Raw genomic sequence first — 15,056 nt, forward strand, 5'->3', positions numbered from 1 at the left:
TAGCTTTGTAGACCAGGCTGGTCTCGAACTCACAGAGATCTGCCTGCCTCTGCCTCCCGAGTGCTGGGATTAAAGGCATGCGCCACCATCGCCCGGCCCTAGCTTAAGATTTATTTTCATTTTATGCACATGAAAATTTTACCTTCATGTATGTCTGTGTGTGACTAATGCCCACAGAACCCAAAAGAGGGCATCATATCCCTTAGAATAGGAATTACAGTTGCTATCTATCCTCTATGGGTGCTGGGAATCAAAGCCAGGTCCTCTGGAAGAACAGTCAGTATTCTTAAACCTTGAGCCATCTCCAGCACTTAAGATTTTATGTGTCATTTTATACAATACGTTTTACTAAAATGGAAAACAATACAGTACAGACAATAAGACAGTATTTCATGACGGAAAGGATCTCAAGATTCATCTGCCTCTGCCTCAAAAATGCTGGGATTAAAGGAATGCATCATCACACATGACAATTGATTCTTAATTTCTACTTCAAGGGAGTGAATAGATGACTCAGCAGGTAACAGAGCTGGCTACTCTTCCAGAGAACCTAGTCAGATTCCCAGTCTCCACATGACAGCTCACAATTATCTATAATGCCAGTTCTAGCAGGCCTGATGTCCTCTTCTGGCACCAAGTACGCACAAGGCATAAATGTAGTGCACAAACATACATACATGCAGTCAAATACCCATGCACATAAAAAAATTTAATAAGGTAAAATTCTACCTCATTGACTGTGTCAAGTACTGTTCCCCAGGGAGCAATTTACCCAGCTGAAAACAAGAAGTCTATAAAATAAGAAGGCCCTGGCTCTAGCAATTCCCTTAGCAGCATTCATTTGACCTTCAGCAAGTTATTTAACCTCGCTAAGCCTCCGTTTTCTTTCAGGAAGGATTAAATAAGATAATGCGTAAAATACTCAACACAGTGGCTGGTACATGCCAGTCCTCAGCAAAGAAGCCATTAAGTGCATCACCTCTATAACTGGGACAGAAGCCTGTAACTGGACTAAGGAGGTAGAAGTAGGAATGTCAGGTGTTCTAAAGTCACCTTGAATTACAAAGCAAGTCATCGTCTCAATTTAAGACAAAATGTAAAAAATAATCTCTAAAACCTCAAAGAGGACTCTTGGTCAGAAGGAAAAATGGTTAATTCTTGTACTCTGCATTTTGTTGTTGGTTTGGTTTGGTTTATTTTTTTTAATATTTATTTATTATGTATACAGTGTTCTGCCTGCATGTATTCCTGCATGACAGATGGGGCACCAGTTCTCATTATAGATGGTTGTGAGCCACCATGGGAATTGAACTCAGGACCTCTGAACCATCTCTCCAGTAGTTTTGTTTTTAAGACAGTGTCTATGTAACCCTGGTTTGTCCTGGATCTATGTAGACCTGGGTGGCCTTGAACTCATTCCCAAGTGCTGAGATTAAAGGCATTATGCCACCATACCAAGCTCTGTACTCTATTTTAACCCCACGTTTATAATACCTTTAAAATGTTTTTAATTAGTCTATTGTATTGAGGGACTTCTTGGTGTTTAATGTAATAAATCACAGAAAACTGCCACTAACTAAATCCGCAAGGGAGTAAGTCATAACCTAATAATATCACAAAGAAATACACAAGCTATCCAATTTCATGAGTGTGTATAAGGTGCCCTTAACTGGCTTTCCCAATAGCCAAAATGGTGAAACACCATAATCCAATGACTTTGTCAAGGGACTTTTAGCAACAGATACATTTTTCACTATCACAAATGAGGGCATGCATTACTACTAGTATTTAGTAGGTACAGAACAGGAATGCTGTAACCTTTACTACACAGGTAAAACCCTGCACAGCCAACAATTGCCCTAAAGGTACCAGAGATGAAAAATTCTGTAACCCAGAGTTCTGCTAAAGTACTGAAGAACAAAGTTCTTCATTACAGGATAAATTCTCCCAGGTAATAAATCAAAATCTTTTATTACTGGCAGACTACTAGCTCAACAAATGCAGCCAATGTTGAAATTCTAGTGCTGAGAACATTTAACACGTTTGTATTACCTACTCAGTGTATTTTAATATTTTTAAGGCATTTATTATCAAATCTTGTAAGTTCACTGATTTCAAGAGATTACATTTTACCATTCTTTATTATTTTCAAGTGATACTAGAAAACTCATTTATAAATTGCTACTAAAGTAAAGCATCTTGATAAGCACCTTTATTTTAGGTACTAAATAAATCTAATATTTTCACATTTCATCTAACAAACCTTGTTCCATACATTTGAACAAATTAATTAAAATCCCTAAAAAATGACTTTCTTATTACATTGTCTCTAATCAAGAAAGCAAAATAATTGTAATAGTAATTTACAACTAGGTAACTTTATAAGAAAGCCTGAAAAGTTAATCATGTTCTATTCCCTCTTGCAATATATTTTAGGATACCTCATAAGAAAAGTCAACCATTGGTTAAGAACCTTAAAAACGTTTTGTCTATTATTTTTGTGAAGAAAAAAAGGGACACGAGCCTATTGTGCTGACAAAGGATTCAAATCCCAGCACTTGGGAAACAAGAAAGATCTACGAGTTCCAGGACAGCCAAGGGCTCCATAGAGAAACACTGCCCCCCCCCCAAAAGGCTATATTTACAAATGGGCATTAGTTTTGGTTTGGTTTTTCAAGACACATTTTCTCTGTGTAGCCCTGGCTGTCCTGGAACTCACTCTGTAGACCAGGCTGACCTTGAACTTGGAGGTCCGCCTTGCCTCTGCCGCCAGGGTGCTGGTATTAAAGCAGGCTTCAGCACTGAAGGCCTGGGTAGTGCTTTTTTTTTTTTTTTAAATATAGTAGTACTGTTAAAATCTTTTGCACTTTTAAAGATGTTTGTCATTTCCATTACATAACATTTCTGTTTTAATACTTAGTTCTTACTGTCTACTTAATGATTTGCTACATAATAAAAAAGTATTCAGATAAAGTTGTTTTGTTTTTTAATTCTGTTTTGTTGTTTTTGAGACAGGGTTTCTCTAAATAGCCCTGGCTGTCCTGGAATTCACAACTGTAGACCAGGAAGGCCTCAAATTCAGAGATACGCATGCCTGTAATAAAAAATTCTTAAGGAGAGTAAACTCTTCATTCCTTCTCCCAAAATAAAATAAAGGGAGGAAAAGACCACAGTAAAAGGATGCTTTTAAGTAAAATAAATTATTTCACTTCTTTCGAACAAAAGTATTTCTGACCGGTATAACTTTTCCATTCACTTCAAAATCACTGTCCCATCTAGAATTTTAATCCAAACCTGCTAGCTCATGGTCTAATAATAAACATAATTATACAATCTGTACCAGCCCTTGTCGACCTTTTCCTTAAGAAGCCATAAAGGTGATTTGACACCTCAAACTCACAGAAATCTATTTCATCTATCTCTCAGCGCTTGGTTGGAGGAGGGCGGGGAAAGGGGGGGACCGGCTACAGGTTGAGGAGGGGTAAGATCGCCCGGACCCAAGCAAGGCACACGCTTGACGTTGGACCACAGGGGTAACTACCGGTTCATTTCTCTTTAAATCTGGCAGCACGTGGGGAGGCATTGTGAAGCCACCAACCCGCCTCCTCCCTCCCCCCCCCTCCACTCCGCACACGTACACCTCCAGCGCGCATGCTCCCCTCACACAGTCCTAGCAGAGTAGGAGCCAACCCCCTAAAAAGTCAACCTGGAAGCCGCAAACGGCCGGAGGCCGGGACAATGGGGGAGGGGGACAGAGACTCCACGGGGGAGGCACTCAGCCGCCGCCCCTGGCCAGAACCTGAGGCGGGCCACAGCCCCGCGCCTGCGGGCCTGCGCGGGAGCAGGAGCCGCGCCGAGCACAAAGCCCCGGCCGTCCAGCAAGCGGCTCTCCTCGGCACCCGCGCCCACCCTCCCCCAGACGGGCGGCGCAGTCCCGAGTTCGTGCCAGGCGGAGGCAGGGGAAGCGGAGTCGCGCACCCCGCCGAGCCCACGGCGCCCCGCGCCAGCACCCTGGCCACCCGGCCGTCGCTTTTGTTATCCGCCCTAACTCCGCGGACCCCGCGCCGCCGGGCCAGAAGTTTGGCGCGCCTCCCCTCTCCGGGACTCGGACTCGCAGTGGCGCGGGGGCCGCACGCTCCCCGGGGTCCCTGAGGTCCCGCGGCCTCTGCCGCACCTGAGCCCGGGATCCGCCCCTCGGGGAGGGTCGGCCCGGCCGGGACCCACGCCCCTCCCCCGCAACGCCCCAGCTCCGTGGGGGAGGGGGCAGCCGCCCTGGGCGCCCGGCCCGTCCGAGGGCGAGGCTGGGGCGCGTCCCCGCCCCCAACACCCTCCGGAGCTGGGCCAGTAGTGTCGCCGGCCGGCCGGCCGCGACCCGCGGGCTCCCACCCTCGCGGCCTCCGAGCGGGCGAGGGGAGGCGAGGGGCTCGTCAGCCTGCGATCGCGGCCCGGCGCCCCACCGCTCACCTGCCAGCTGTCTTCGCAGTAGCAGCGCCGACTGCAGCTCCGTCATCCTCCCCGCCAAGAGCCCGGGCTGCCGCCGGGGCTTCGAGGAACTACGGACAAGCTCTGACGGCGGCTGGGGCTAGGTGTGTTGAGGAACCCGGGCCCCGCGACTGGAGCGCCGAAGCCGCGGGAGGCCGGTCTGGGGCGACCGGAGAAGCACCTAGCTGCCGATGTGAATCGGCTCCGCTCCGCTTTCCTCTCAGCGCCTCACGCCCGGAAGGGGAGGATACCCGGGCCGCCGCGGTGTGCACTGGGACTTCGCTCGCCCGCTTCCCTCAGCCCGCCCGTCGGCCCCACCGGTGCCTTCCCCCGCCACTGCCTCACTGCGCGCAGGGCCGCTCCGCGCAAGCGCGCTGAGCCTGCCTACTTGGGAAGCCGCACGCCTGCTGGCCCGACCCCTCGGCCCTGCTGCCCCGCCTCCGGCGGCGGAATCCCGCCCACCGCGCGCCGTGGGCTCAGCCCGGCCATCTTGGGAAGGTCCACGCCCGCCTGACTGCAGAAGCCTGGGCTGGTAGACGCCCCGCGGACGCCATGACAAAGAGGTCGCGAAGGGTCAGGACGCTGCCTCCTGATGTCAGTAGGAGGTCTGAGCGACAGGACCAGAGGGGCAGATATCGAGTTGTTAGCGGGCACTCAGCAGCCATCTAGCACTACATATACGAGGTGTGCGAATTAGTCATTGTTACACAGCCGAATTTAGTACTGGTGTGCCCCATTTTAAGCATGGTGATAATTCATAAAGAATGCACAGAATTATCCTTGATATAAAATGTTCTGAATCTCATAGCAGAGAACGTTTAAATAAACAATTAGTAAGACTGAGCACAGTGTGGAGTTGTGATTAGCACAATCTTGATACACGGTTAATTGAGTGGGTGCTTTATACCTGTAATACCAACACTGAAGCTGAGGCAGGGCAATTGGGAGAAGACTCCGCCTTCACTACAGAATGATACCCTGTCTTCGCCTGGGGATGGAATCCATAATAGAACTTGTCTAGAAAGGCACCTACTATGTAAAGTCCAACTGTGGCATCCAAGGTTAGGAAAAATAAACTTTATCCAGCTGTATTTAATCTTTCCCTTTTCCAAGTTTTGTGCTGTCAACGTCGTAGCAATAGAGTCAACAAAAGGGGAAGGAAAAATAACAAGGATAGTCAATTTTGTTTGTTCTTTCACTAAATGTTTGTTTAATCCTTAGTTTCCTGTACCTGAACTGTAGAAAACAAAAACTCTGCGTAGGAAAGCAACTACATTTCTACCCATAAAGGCCTGCAGCTTCGGTGAGCTCCAAGTAAAATGAACAAGAGAAGCAGATTCCAGCAGGTGTGTTATAAAAATTAAAGCACTAGCAGGCACAAGACCCTGGCTTACCTCCCTATAGCACTGTCCCACCAGACCAAGGGAACAAATAAGCATTGAGTGAATACTACCAATTTACGGACTAAGCCAATTTTATGATTTCGGAGTTTGGTTTGGTTTGGTTTTTTTTGTTTTTTGGTTTTTTTTTTTTTTTTTTGGTTTTTCGAGACAGGGTTTCTCTGTGGCTTTGGAGCCTATCCTGGAATTAGCGCTGTAGACCAGGCTGGTCTCGAATGGTTTGGTTTTTTGAGGCAAGGTTTTTCTGTGTAGCCCTGGATGTTCTGTAACTGCTCTGCAGACAGGCTGGCCTCAAACCCAGAGGTCCATCTCCCACTGCAAGACATTCACCTCCACACCCTGCTGGGTCTTGTTTTCAAGGATTGTTTGTTTGTTTGTTTGTTTTAATGTGTATGAGCCTGTGTGCGTTTATGTGCACTAACTCAGGAGAAGGCATCAAATGCCCTGGAACTGCAGTTGCAGGATTGTAAATGTGGGTGCTGTCCTCTGTGTCCTCTCAAAGACAGAGAGTGTTCATGATCCTTGATGATCTCCCCAGCCCCATCCTTTTGAACAATGAGTTTCATTATGACACTTTCATACATGTACTTTGCTCTTGTTCACACACGTTCTTAATTACCTTGTTCCACATCCCTCTCCCACTGGTTCCCTTCCTCTTTTTTCTTTCTTTCTTTTTTTTTTCGAGACAGGGTTTCTCTGTAGCTTTGGAGCCTGTCCTGGAACTAGCTCTGTAGACCAGGATGGCCTCGAACTCACAGAGATCCACCTGCCTCTGCCTCCCGAGTGCTGGGATTAAAGGCGTGCGCCACCACCGCCCGGCCAGTTCCCTTTCTCTTATAGTTCCAGTCTACTTTCAGTTTGTATTGAAATTTAGATTCCACGTCTAAGAGAGAAGAGACATCTGTCGTTTTGTTTTGCTTTTTGTTTTTTTGAGGAAGGGTTACTCTGTAACAGCCCTAACTGTCCTGGAACTTGCTCTGCCTTGAACTCACAGAATCTGCCTGCCTCTGCCTCTCCAGTGCTGGGATTAAAAGAATGCACCACCGCTGCCAGGCTACATTTGTCTTCTTAAGTGTAACCACAGCTTATTTCACTTAACATGATGCGCTCTCTCTCTAGGTGCATCCATTTTCTTTCAAATAACTTTTTCTTTTCCAATGATTTATTTTTATATTATGTGTATGTGTGAGTACCTTCATGGAAATATGTGCACCATGCGTCTGGAGGTCAGAAAGAGATTCCCTAGAAACAGAAATACAGTTGTGAGCTGCCTTGTAGGTTCTGTGAACTAAACCCAGATCCTTTGCAAGAGCTCAGAACCAAAGCTCCAGTTCCACGGATCTGACCTTTTCTGGCTTCCATGCCAGGAAAGCATATGATACATGTACATACATGCAGGCAAAGCAGTCATATACATGAAATAAATCTTTTTTTAGGACTATACAAGGAAACCATGTTTCCAAAAAAAATCTTTTTTTAAGTATCTTTTATTCTTATTTTTTTAATGCACTGCTAAGGATTTTTTTTTTTTTTTTTTTGTTTTTCGAGACAGGGTTTCTCTGTGGCTTTGGAGCCTGTCCTGGAACTAGCTCTGTAGACCAGGCTAGTCTTGAACTCACAGAGATCCACCTGCCTCTGCCTCCCGAGTGCTGGGATTAAAGGCGTGCGCCACCATCGCCCTGCCACTGCTAAGGATTTAACCCAGGGCTTCTTGTCTACTAGACAAGTGTTCTAACAACTGAGCTACATCTTCAACCCAATTTTAAATTTTTCTGAAGCAATGAATAGCCATAATTCATAATCAAGCAAGGTATGATGGCTTATAGTGAAAAACAAAAATGCCTGTGGTAGCCTATTTCCATTCCTAAGTCCTTTTTGCCATAGGCCAGCCCTTTCCACTCATATATATGTGTGTGTGTGTGTGTGTATGTATGTATATATATGTATATGTATATGTGTATATATATACACATATACATATACATATATATATATGAATTTCTTGTAGTAATTACCCCATTTCTCTAAAGCATATGCCTGAATGCCATTGAGATGCTCAGCAGGTCAAGGTGTCTGCCACCAAGTATGATGACCTGAGTTTTGGAGTCGTAAGTCACAAGCAATGCCACACCAGTTGGGAATTATGATTAATAAGATGGTATTTATTTAAAGGGGGAAACTTACAGATCACAGCCCTCTGCACAACCAGGAAGCAAGTCTAGTCGCCAGCGGAGCAGGGAGAGAGAGAGAGGGGGGAGAGGGAAGTCGCTGCTTTTTTAAAGGGAGAGAGAGAGACCATGCCCCAATGGGCTGGTATCTCAGCAGCTATAGGCTGGAGGAGCGGGAGGACCTCCCGCAACAGAGTTTGATCCCTGGGACCCATATGGTGGAAGGAAAGAACCAATATTTGCAAATTGTCTTCTGACCACCACATGCATGCACATCTCCCTCCCATATATGCATAAATAGATATAGTCCTATAATGATTTTCTTATGTAACTATTTTAGATCTTATATGTTTATTTTTGCTGCAATCAGTAGTGATTTAAATTACCTTAAATTTAATCTTAAATTTAATCAGTAGTGTCTTAGATTACCTTTCATCCTTTATTTCTCTAAATTCAATTATCATTTAATTATTTCATTAAATTGTTTCTATACTATTTTGACTTCATAAATGCGGAATAAGAGAGCCAAATAATGTAATACATTCTAATTACATTTATTCCTTATATGAATTTGTCTTTGGGTTAGAGTTTCTAATTATATTTTTTCTGGCAGTACCTTAGGTATAATTGATCTCTTTTATTTCCCTACTCTGCCCAGAGAACTACTTGATCCTATTATGCCATATTTTTCTTGGAAACCTTTCTCCTGGAACCCTTTATATTACCTTTCTAGTTTGAGCTGATTGACTGGGGTCATGCTTACTACATGGTCAGCTCCTTTGGCTTCTCCTCCTATCCTGAGACCACTACATCCTAGATATGAAGTTTAGTTCTTTTTCTTGTACCTTTATTTTGCTGGAGCACATTGGCATATAAATTCTAATGTGAATGTGCTGGCAAATCTTAAGTATTTAAATGTGAAATGTTTTTATTTTATTATTTGTTTATTTGTGTTGTAAATTGAATCCAGGGCCTTACATATGATAGACAAATGCTATACCTCAAAACTACACCCCCGTTCCTGTCTTTAGGCACCAGAATACTAGTTTAGCTGGGTATAAGATTTTATGTTTAGAGCAGGAGCAGTGGCTCTGTAATCCAAAGCACTAGCTGTTCTTCCAGAGGACCCAAGTTTGAGTCTCAACCCACAACTGTCTGTAGCTCCAGTTCCAAGAGCTCCAACACCCTCTTGTGGTATTGACACTTGAAGGACAAACACCCATACACATGAAATAGAAATGAAAATAAGCCCACGTATAGTACTGCATGCCTTTAAGCCCAGCATTTGGAAGGCAGAGGCAGGCAGATCACTGAGTTTGAGGCCAGTCTGATCTCAAATAACTTTTTAAGTGAAACTAGTTTATGAAGTATTCAGTTTCTTTTCCTTTTTGATGCTTTGGAAGAACACAAAAACTTCAACGTGGTTAACACACACATACACACACCAAAAGAAATGTTTTTAACTTTAAACAACTGTGATGACACTTACATGGCTCTAGGCCTTGAGACTCAGAGACAGCAGGATTGAGGGGTTGAAGTCTATCTAGGTGTGATGGTTGATGTTGTCAACTTGACAAAATCTAGAATAATCTAGGAGAGAAATCTCAGAGCGTGTCCAAGAAGGAGTTCTTACATTGAGTTCTTTGAGGTGGGGAGAGCCACCTTAGGTGTGAGCAGTACTATCCCAATGGCTGAGTTCCTGGACTGAATACAAAGATGTGCTGCAGCCCAAGAGATGGCTCATTGGTTAAGGCTGTTCTTGCAGAGGGCCCAATTCCTAGCACCCACAGAACACGGTAACTCCAGTGTCAGGGGATCTAATGCCCTCTTCTGACCTCTGGGCACCAGGCAGACACATGGTACACAGACATATAGGCAGGCAAAATACTCATACACTTTAGTCTTTTTTGTTATTTTATGTTTTTCCCCCTAGAGCTAGGATAGAACCAGGGCCCTGTGCCTGCTAGGCAAGTACTCTACCACTGAGCTAAATCCCCAACCCCCAAGATTGTGTGTGTCAGTTACCTTGGTTTTGGTTTTTAGTTTTTTGGTTTTGTTGTTTGGTTGCTTTTTTGGTTTTTTGTTTTGTTTTTGCTTTGATTTTGGTTTTGGGTTGGGGGGGTTGTTTTGTTTTCTTATTTCATTCATATTCTTTAAATAAAAAGACAAGCAGAGATGTGTGCCACTACACCCAGCTAAATTTTTTAAATTAAAAAAAGAAAGGAGAAAGCAAAACAGCTTCCAGCTCTCTTTGCTTTCTGACTGTGGGTGAGGTGTACCAAGCTGCCTCAATCTAAGCTGTCAGTCTTCTACCACGGTAAACTGAATCCTCAGACTGGGAGCCAAATCAAACCCTTCCTTAAGCTGTTGTTCTCACAGCAAATTGTATTTTGTCACAGCAACAAAATTAACAACTAAATTGAGCTGTAGAACAAGTTATCCTTGGCTACGCAGTGAGACCCTATCTCAAGTAAATAAAATTAAGGATTTAAAAAAAGATTAGTGAGTTAGTTTTAAATTTAATTTTTATTAAAGAGTGTGCATGTGTGTGTGTGCGCATGCTCACATGGGTATGTGTGTACATGTTACATGAGTGCAGATGGCTACATAGACCAGACGCATAGTGTGCCTTGGAGCTAGAGTTGCAGGTGGTTGTGAGCTACATAATTGAAAACTGAAATCAAGTCTTCTGTGAGAGCAGGAAGCGCTCTTAGCCACTGAGCCGTATCTCCAGTCCCCATAATCTTAAAGGAGAAGACGAGTGATGAATCCAACAGAACACAAAAAGAATGTATCATGTTCAAACTGGGTATGTCCGGGAATCTAAGATTAGTTTATAATTAGAGAATCGAATTTCTGCATTAATAGGTTAAGGTCAGTATGATTTCTAAACCACAGGGAACCTAGTAGGCTTTCTCCACCGTGGCAAAGAGTGGATTCTAGCCTAGTTGCAGTATGAAGTCATGTAGAAGAATCTAGAGAGGAGTCTCCTCTCTTTGACTAAGTTTGACTATGAAGGAAAGAAATTGAATTGGGCAATAATAGCACAGGTTTGAGCAAACCTATTCTTTTCTTTTTGTCTTCTTCCTCCTCCTATTTTTCAAGATAGTATCTTTGTAGACTGCCATGTCAGCCTTGAGTTCTACATACTTCTGCCTCAGCCTCCCAGTGGCTGGGACTGCTTGCCTGTGGTACCATGCCTGGATCCTTTCAGGATCATGCTAAAGTAATGTGTACACAGATGCCTCTAGACACCCTAAAAGCTCAATAGCAGCTTTGTCCCTTGGGACCCTGTTTTTGTCATCTAAACACATTTTTATTTGTTTCGGTTTTAGGTTTTGGGTTTTGTTTCTGCAGGGTTTTATTTTATCCCAGGTGGCCCTCATCCCTGAAGTCTGGTCATCTCACTCGCCCTAGGTATTTGCCAGTCTTAGCAAAAAAGTTGTTGCTAATTTTATTTAAGTTGATACTAGAGTGTGTCATGACACTGTGTGTGTGTGTGTTTGTGTGTGTGTGTGTGTGTGTGTGTGTGTGTGTACTGGTGTGCTCATCTAGATGGACTCATGTGGGGTTCAGAATGGATGTTGGATGTCTTCCTCAATTGCTCTCCACCTTATTTTTGAGAGAGCTTGCTCTTTGCCTAGGCTGGCTGGTCAGCAAATCTTAGATCTTCCTGGTTTGCAACCCTCTTCTCTAAAGCTGGGGTTACAGCTGCATATTCTCAAGCTTCCCTTTCGTGGGGGTGCTAGGGATCTGAACCTGTGTTCTCATGTCTGCACAGCAAACAATTATTCAGTGAACCATCTACTCAGGCCCCTTTCTTTATTTTATTTTTTGAGACAAAGTCTCATGTAAACAAGGCTGACTTTGAATTCCTGGTCCTTTTATCTCTACTTCCTGAGTGCTGAGAGTACAGACAGGCCAGCTTTTTTTTTTTTCCTTAAATGCCTGGGTCTTCTTGGCTGACTCAGTACTCTAAGTAGACTAGGCTGGCTTCAAACTTGACATGTCCTGGCCTTCTAGCCCTAACTCTCAAATGCTGGGACCACACCATACCCTGTTCTGCCTGTTTTCTTTCTAAGCATGGCACCTGCCTGTGCACACTTGCAGAAACACATTAGAGAGAGAAATTTATCATTTATTGACGCAAAAAAAAAAAAAAAGCTCTGTGAATCCTTAGTGGCTCAAGTCCTGAGAGCAGTGGCTGTGGAAACTAATCTTTCTAAACAGCAGATCGTGTTTGCTCAGACCCGTTTCCTTCAGGGAGATCAAACACAGCTCACATAGGATGACTGTTCCATTCCTGAAGGCTGAAACTCCAGACGTTTCCTTATTCATTCAACACATGTCTCTTTCACATAGTCATTCAGCAGGTGTGTGCAAATGAGACACAGTTGGGAGTAAACAGCAGTCTTGAAACATTCAGGACCTAGTTCCTACTTTGACGTTCAGAGATAAATCTTGCTATCGAAGGATTTTATTATCCAAGAAAATCGAAGGCATTGAACCCAGGGCCTTAGAGGTTCTGAATGAGAATTTGCACCTCTGTGCTTCAGCAGAACTCACCTGGATGGGTGGTGTCCCCCAGCACAAGCACCGCAGTCTGGAAAGTATATATGGAATTGCATACAAGACTAAGGCCATCCCCATCTCCCTTTGATAAAGTCTCTCCAAAGCACTCAGTGTGCCCCTATTATAGCTGTACCTGCTTTCTCACTAGCGGATATGGAAATATGTCTGATAGGGTGGGCGGTGGTGGCGCACGCCTTTAATCCCAGCACTCAGGAGGCAGAGGCAGGCGGGGATCTCTGTGAGTTCGAGGCCAGCCTGGTCTACAAGAGCTAGTTCCAGGACAGGCTCCAAAGCCACAGAGAAACCCTGTCTCGAAAAACCAAAAAAAAAAAAAAAAAAAAAAAAAAAAAAAAAAGGAAATATGTCTGATATTATAACCCTGTTGTCCAAATAAGAACAGCAGTCAGATGTGATGCCGTACTTATAATTCCAGGCTCAGGAGAGGTTTGCTGGGAGTTTGAAGCTATCCTGGTCTACACAGTGAGTACCAGGCCATCACAGATACATAAGGAGACCAAGTAGACCCTGATTCAAACAAAGTACTACACAAAACCAGGTACAATAGCTCGCGTTTGTAATCCTAGCACTCAGGAGACTGAAGCAGGATTGCTGTAATATTGAGGCTAGCCTGGGCTACATTTGTAAGTTCTAGGCCAGTCTGAAATACAGAGTGAGGGGCTGGAGAGATGTCTCATAGGTTAAGAGCACTGGCTGCTCTTACAGAGGTCCTGAGTTCAATTCCCAGCAACCATATGGTGCCTCACAATCTTCTGGCATTGAGATGTATAAACAGGAAGAACATTATATACATACATAAATAACTAGGTAGATAGATAGATAGATAGATAGATAGATAGATAATCTATCTTTAAAAATATAGAGTGAGACTCTCAATCCCCACCTTCTCCCCCAGCTCCCAGTAACTTTTCTAAAGGAGCTGCCGGGAGTGCTAAGGCCCCTGGGCATATCAAGGTGGCACATTGCTACTGCCACTCTGTGTTTGCAAAGAACTTTCTCTGGCTGGAGTAGACTGCCAGAAAGGTGGGTCAACATTAAAGGGACATGAACATGTCCTTCTAGTTCCCAGATATTCTCTGTGTTTGCTACTTACCCTGGCTCATTGTATTTCAGGTGGGAAGATTTTTCCATTCCTCTACCAGTGTACCTGGCACTGCCTTCTAAAGAAGCCCACAGTAAACTAGAGATGCAGTGGTGCATCAAACAAGGCCTCTAGCGGTCCTCATCTGTCCCAGTAAACTAGAGATGCAGTGGCGCATCAAACAAGGCCTCTGTCGGTCCTCATCTGTCCCAGTAAACTAGAGATGCAGTGGTGCATCAAACAAGGCCTCTGTCGGTCCTCATCTGTCCCAAGCAGTCTTCTCTCCCCAGATCAAGAATTTAGCTTTATGCCAGGCAGTGGTGTCACACACCTTTAATCACAGTGCTTCGGGGGCAGAGGCAGGTGGATCTCTGTGAGTTCGAGACCAGCCTGGTCTACAGAGTAAGTTCCAGGACAGGCTCCAAAGCTACAGAGAAACCTTTGAATAAAAACAAAAAAAAAGAATTTAACTTTGTGGTTGACTCAGGAGTCTCCTGTATTCACTACCTACCTCTCAGAGGCAAGGAGACTCTTCTTTTAGCCTTCTGTTGCTACGGTAAGACAAAATCAACCGGAAGGAGAAAGAGTTCGGCTCACAGTTTCAGACCATAGTCCGTCATTGTGGGGAAGTCAGAGTAGCTGGAACGTGAAGCTTCTGGTCACATTACATTTTCTGTCAAGAGCAGAGAACAATGAATTAATACAGGGATGTTTGCACACCGCTTGCTTCCCCTCTATTACACAGATCAGGGTCCCCTGCCTAGGAAAGGGTCTTCCTGCCTCGATTAACGTGATCAAGATTATTCCCCCACAGATGTGCCCACCCCACAGGCCAACCTGATCTAAACAATCCCTCCCTTGAGACTCTTTCCAGAAAGTTCTAGACTATGCCAAGTTGACAAAACTGTCAGTCAGACAGGCAGATTTCTGTGAGCTCCAGGCCAGCCCTGTCCACATAGTTCTGTTACCCATTCACAATGAGACCCTGTCTCAAAAAACAAATCACAGAGACCATGCATGTGCTATCATTTCTTCTACTTCGTTTAGACTCTTTGAGGCAGAGGCTGAGACTTTTAGATGTGAGTGAGTATAGGCCCAGGCTGGCATGATTGGCATGCCTTGTTCCATGTGCTTATATGTACTAATTGCTTATGACTTTTTTTGAGAGTTGGTTCAGCTGTTAAGAACACTTTCTGGGCTGGGCGGTGGTGGCGCACGCCTTTAATCCCAGCACTCAGATGGCAGAGACAGGCGGATCTCTGTGAGTTCGAGACCAGCCTGGTCTACAAGAGCTAGTTCCAGGACAGGCTCCAAAACCACAGAGAAACCCTGTCT

General features: G+C 44.6%; 1 protein-coding gene across 1 annotated transcript in view; it reads right to left on the reverse strand.

The window, feature by feature from the left end:
• Positions 1-5,547, reverse strand: part of Ube2g1 (ubiquitin conjugating enzyme E2 G1) — a 72,878-nt gene extending 67,331 nt beyond the window's left edge. Inside the window, exon 1 of the mRNA XM_005349621.3 lies at positions 4,465-5,547. Within this exon, the coding sequence (XP_005349678.1) occupies positions 4,465-4,510 (46 nt within the window). The 5' untranslated portion in view covers positions 4,511-5,547. The remainder of the gene's footprint in view (positions 1-4,464) is intronic.
• Positions 5,548-15,056: the final 9,509 nt, after the last annotated feature.

The sequence above is a fragment of the Microtus ochrogaster genome, chromosome 7, assembly GCF_000317375.1.
Source record: "Microtus ochrogaster isolate Prairie Vole_2 chromosome 7, MicOch1.0, whole genome shotgun sequence".
In the NCBI taxonomy this organism is placed as follows: domain Eukaryota; kingdom Metazoa; phylum Chordata; class Mammalia; order Rodentia; family Cricetidae; genus Microtus; species Microtus ochrogaster.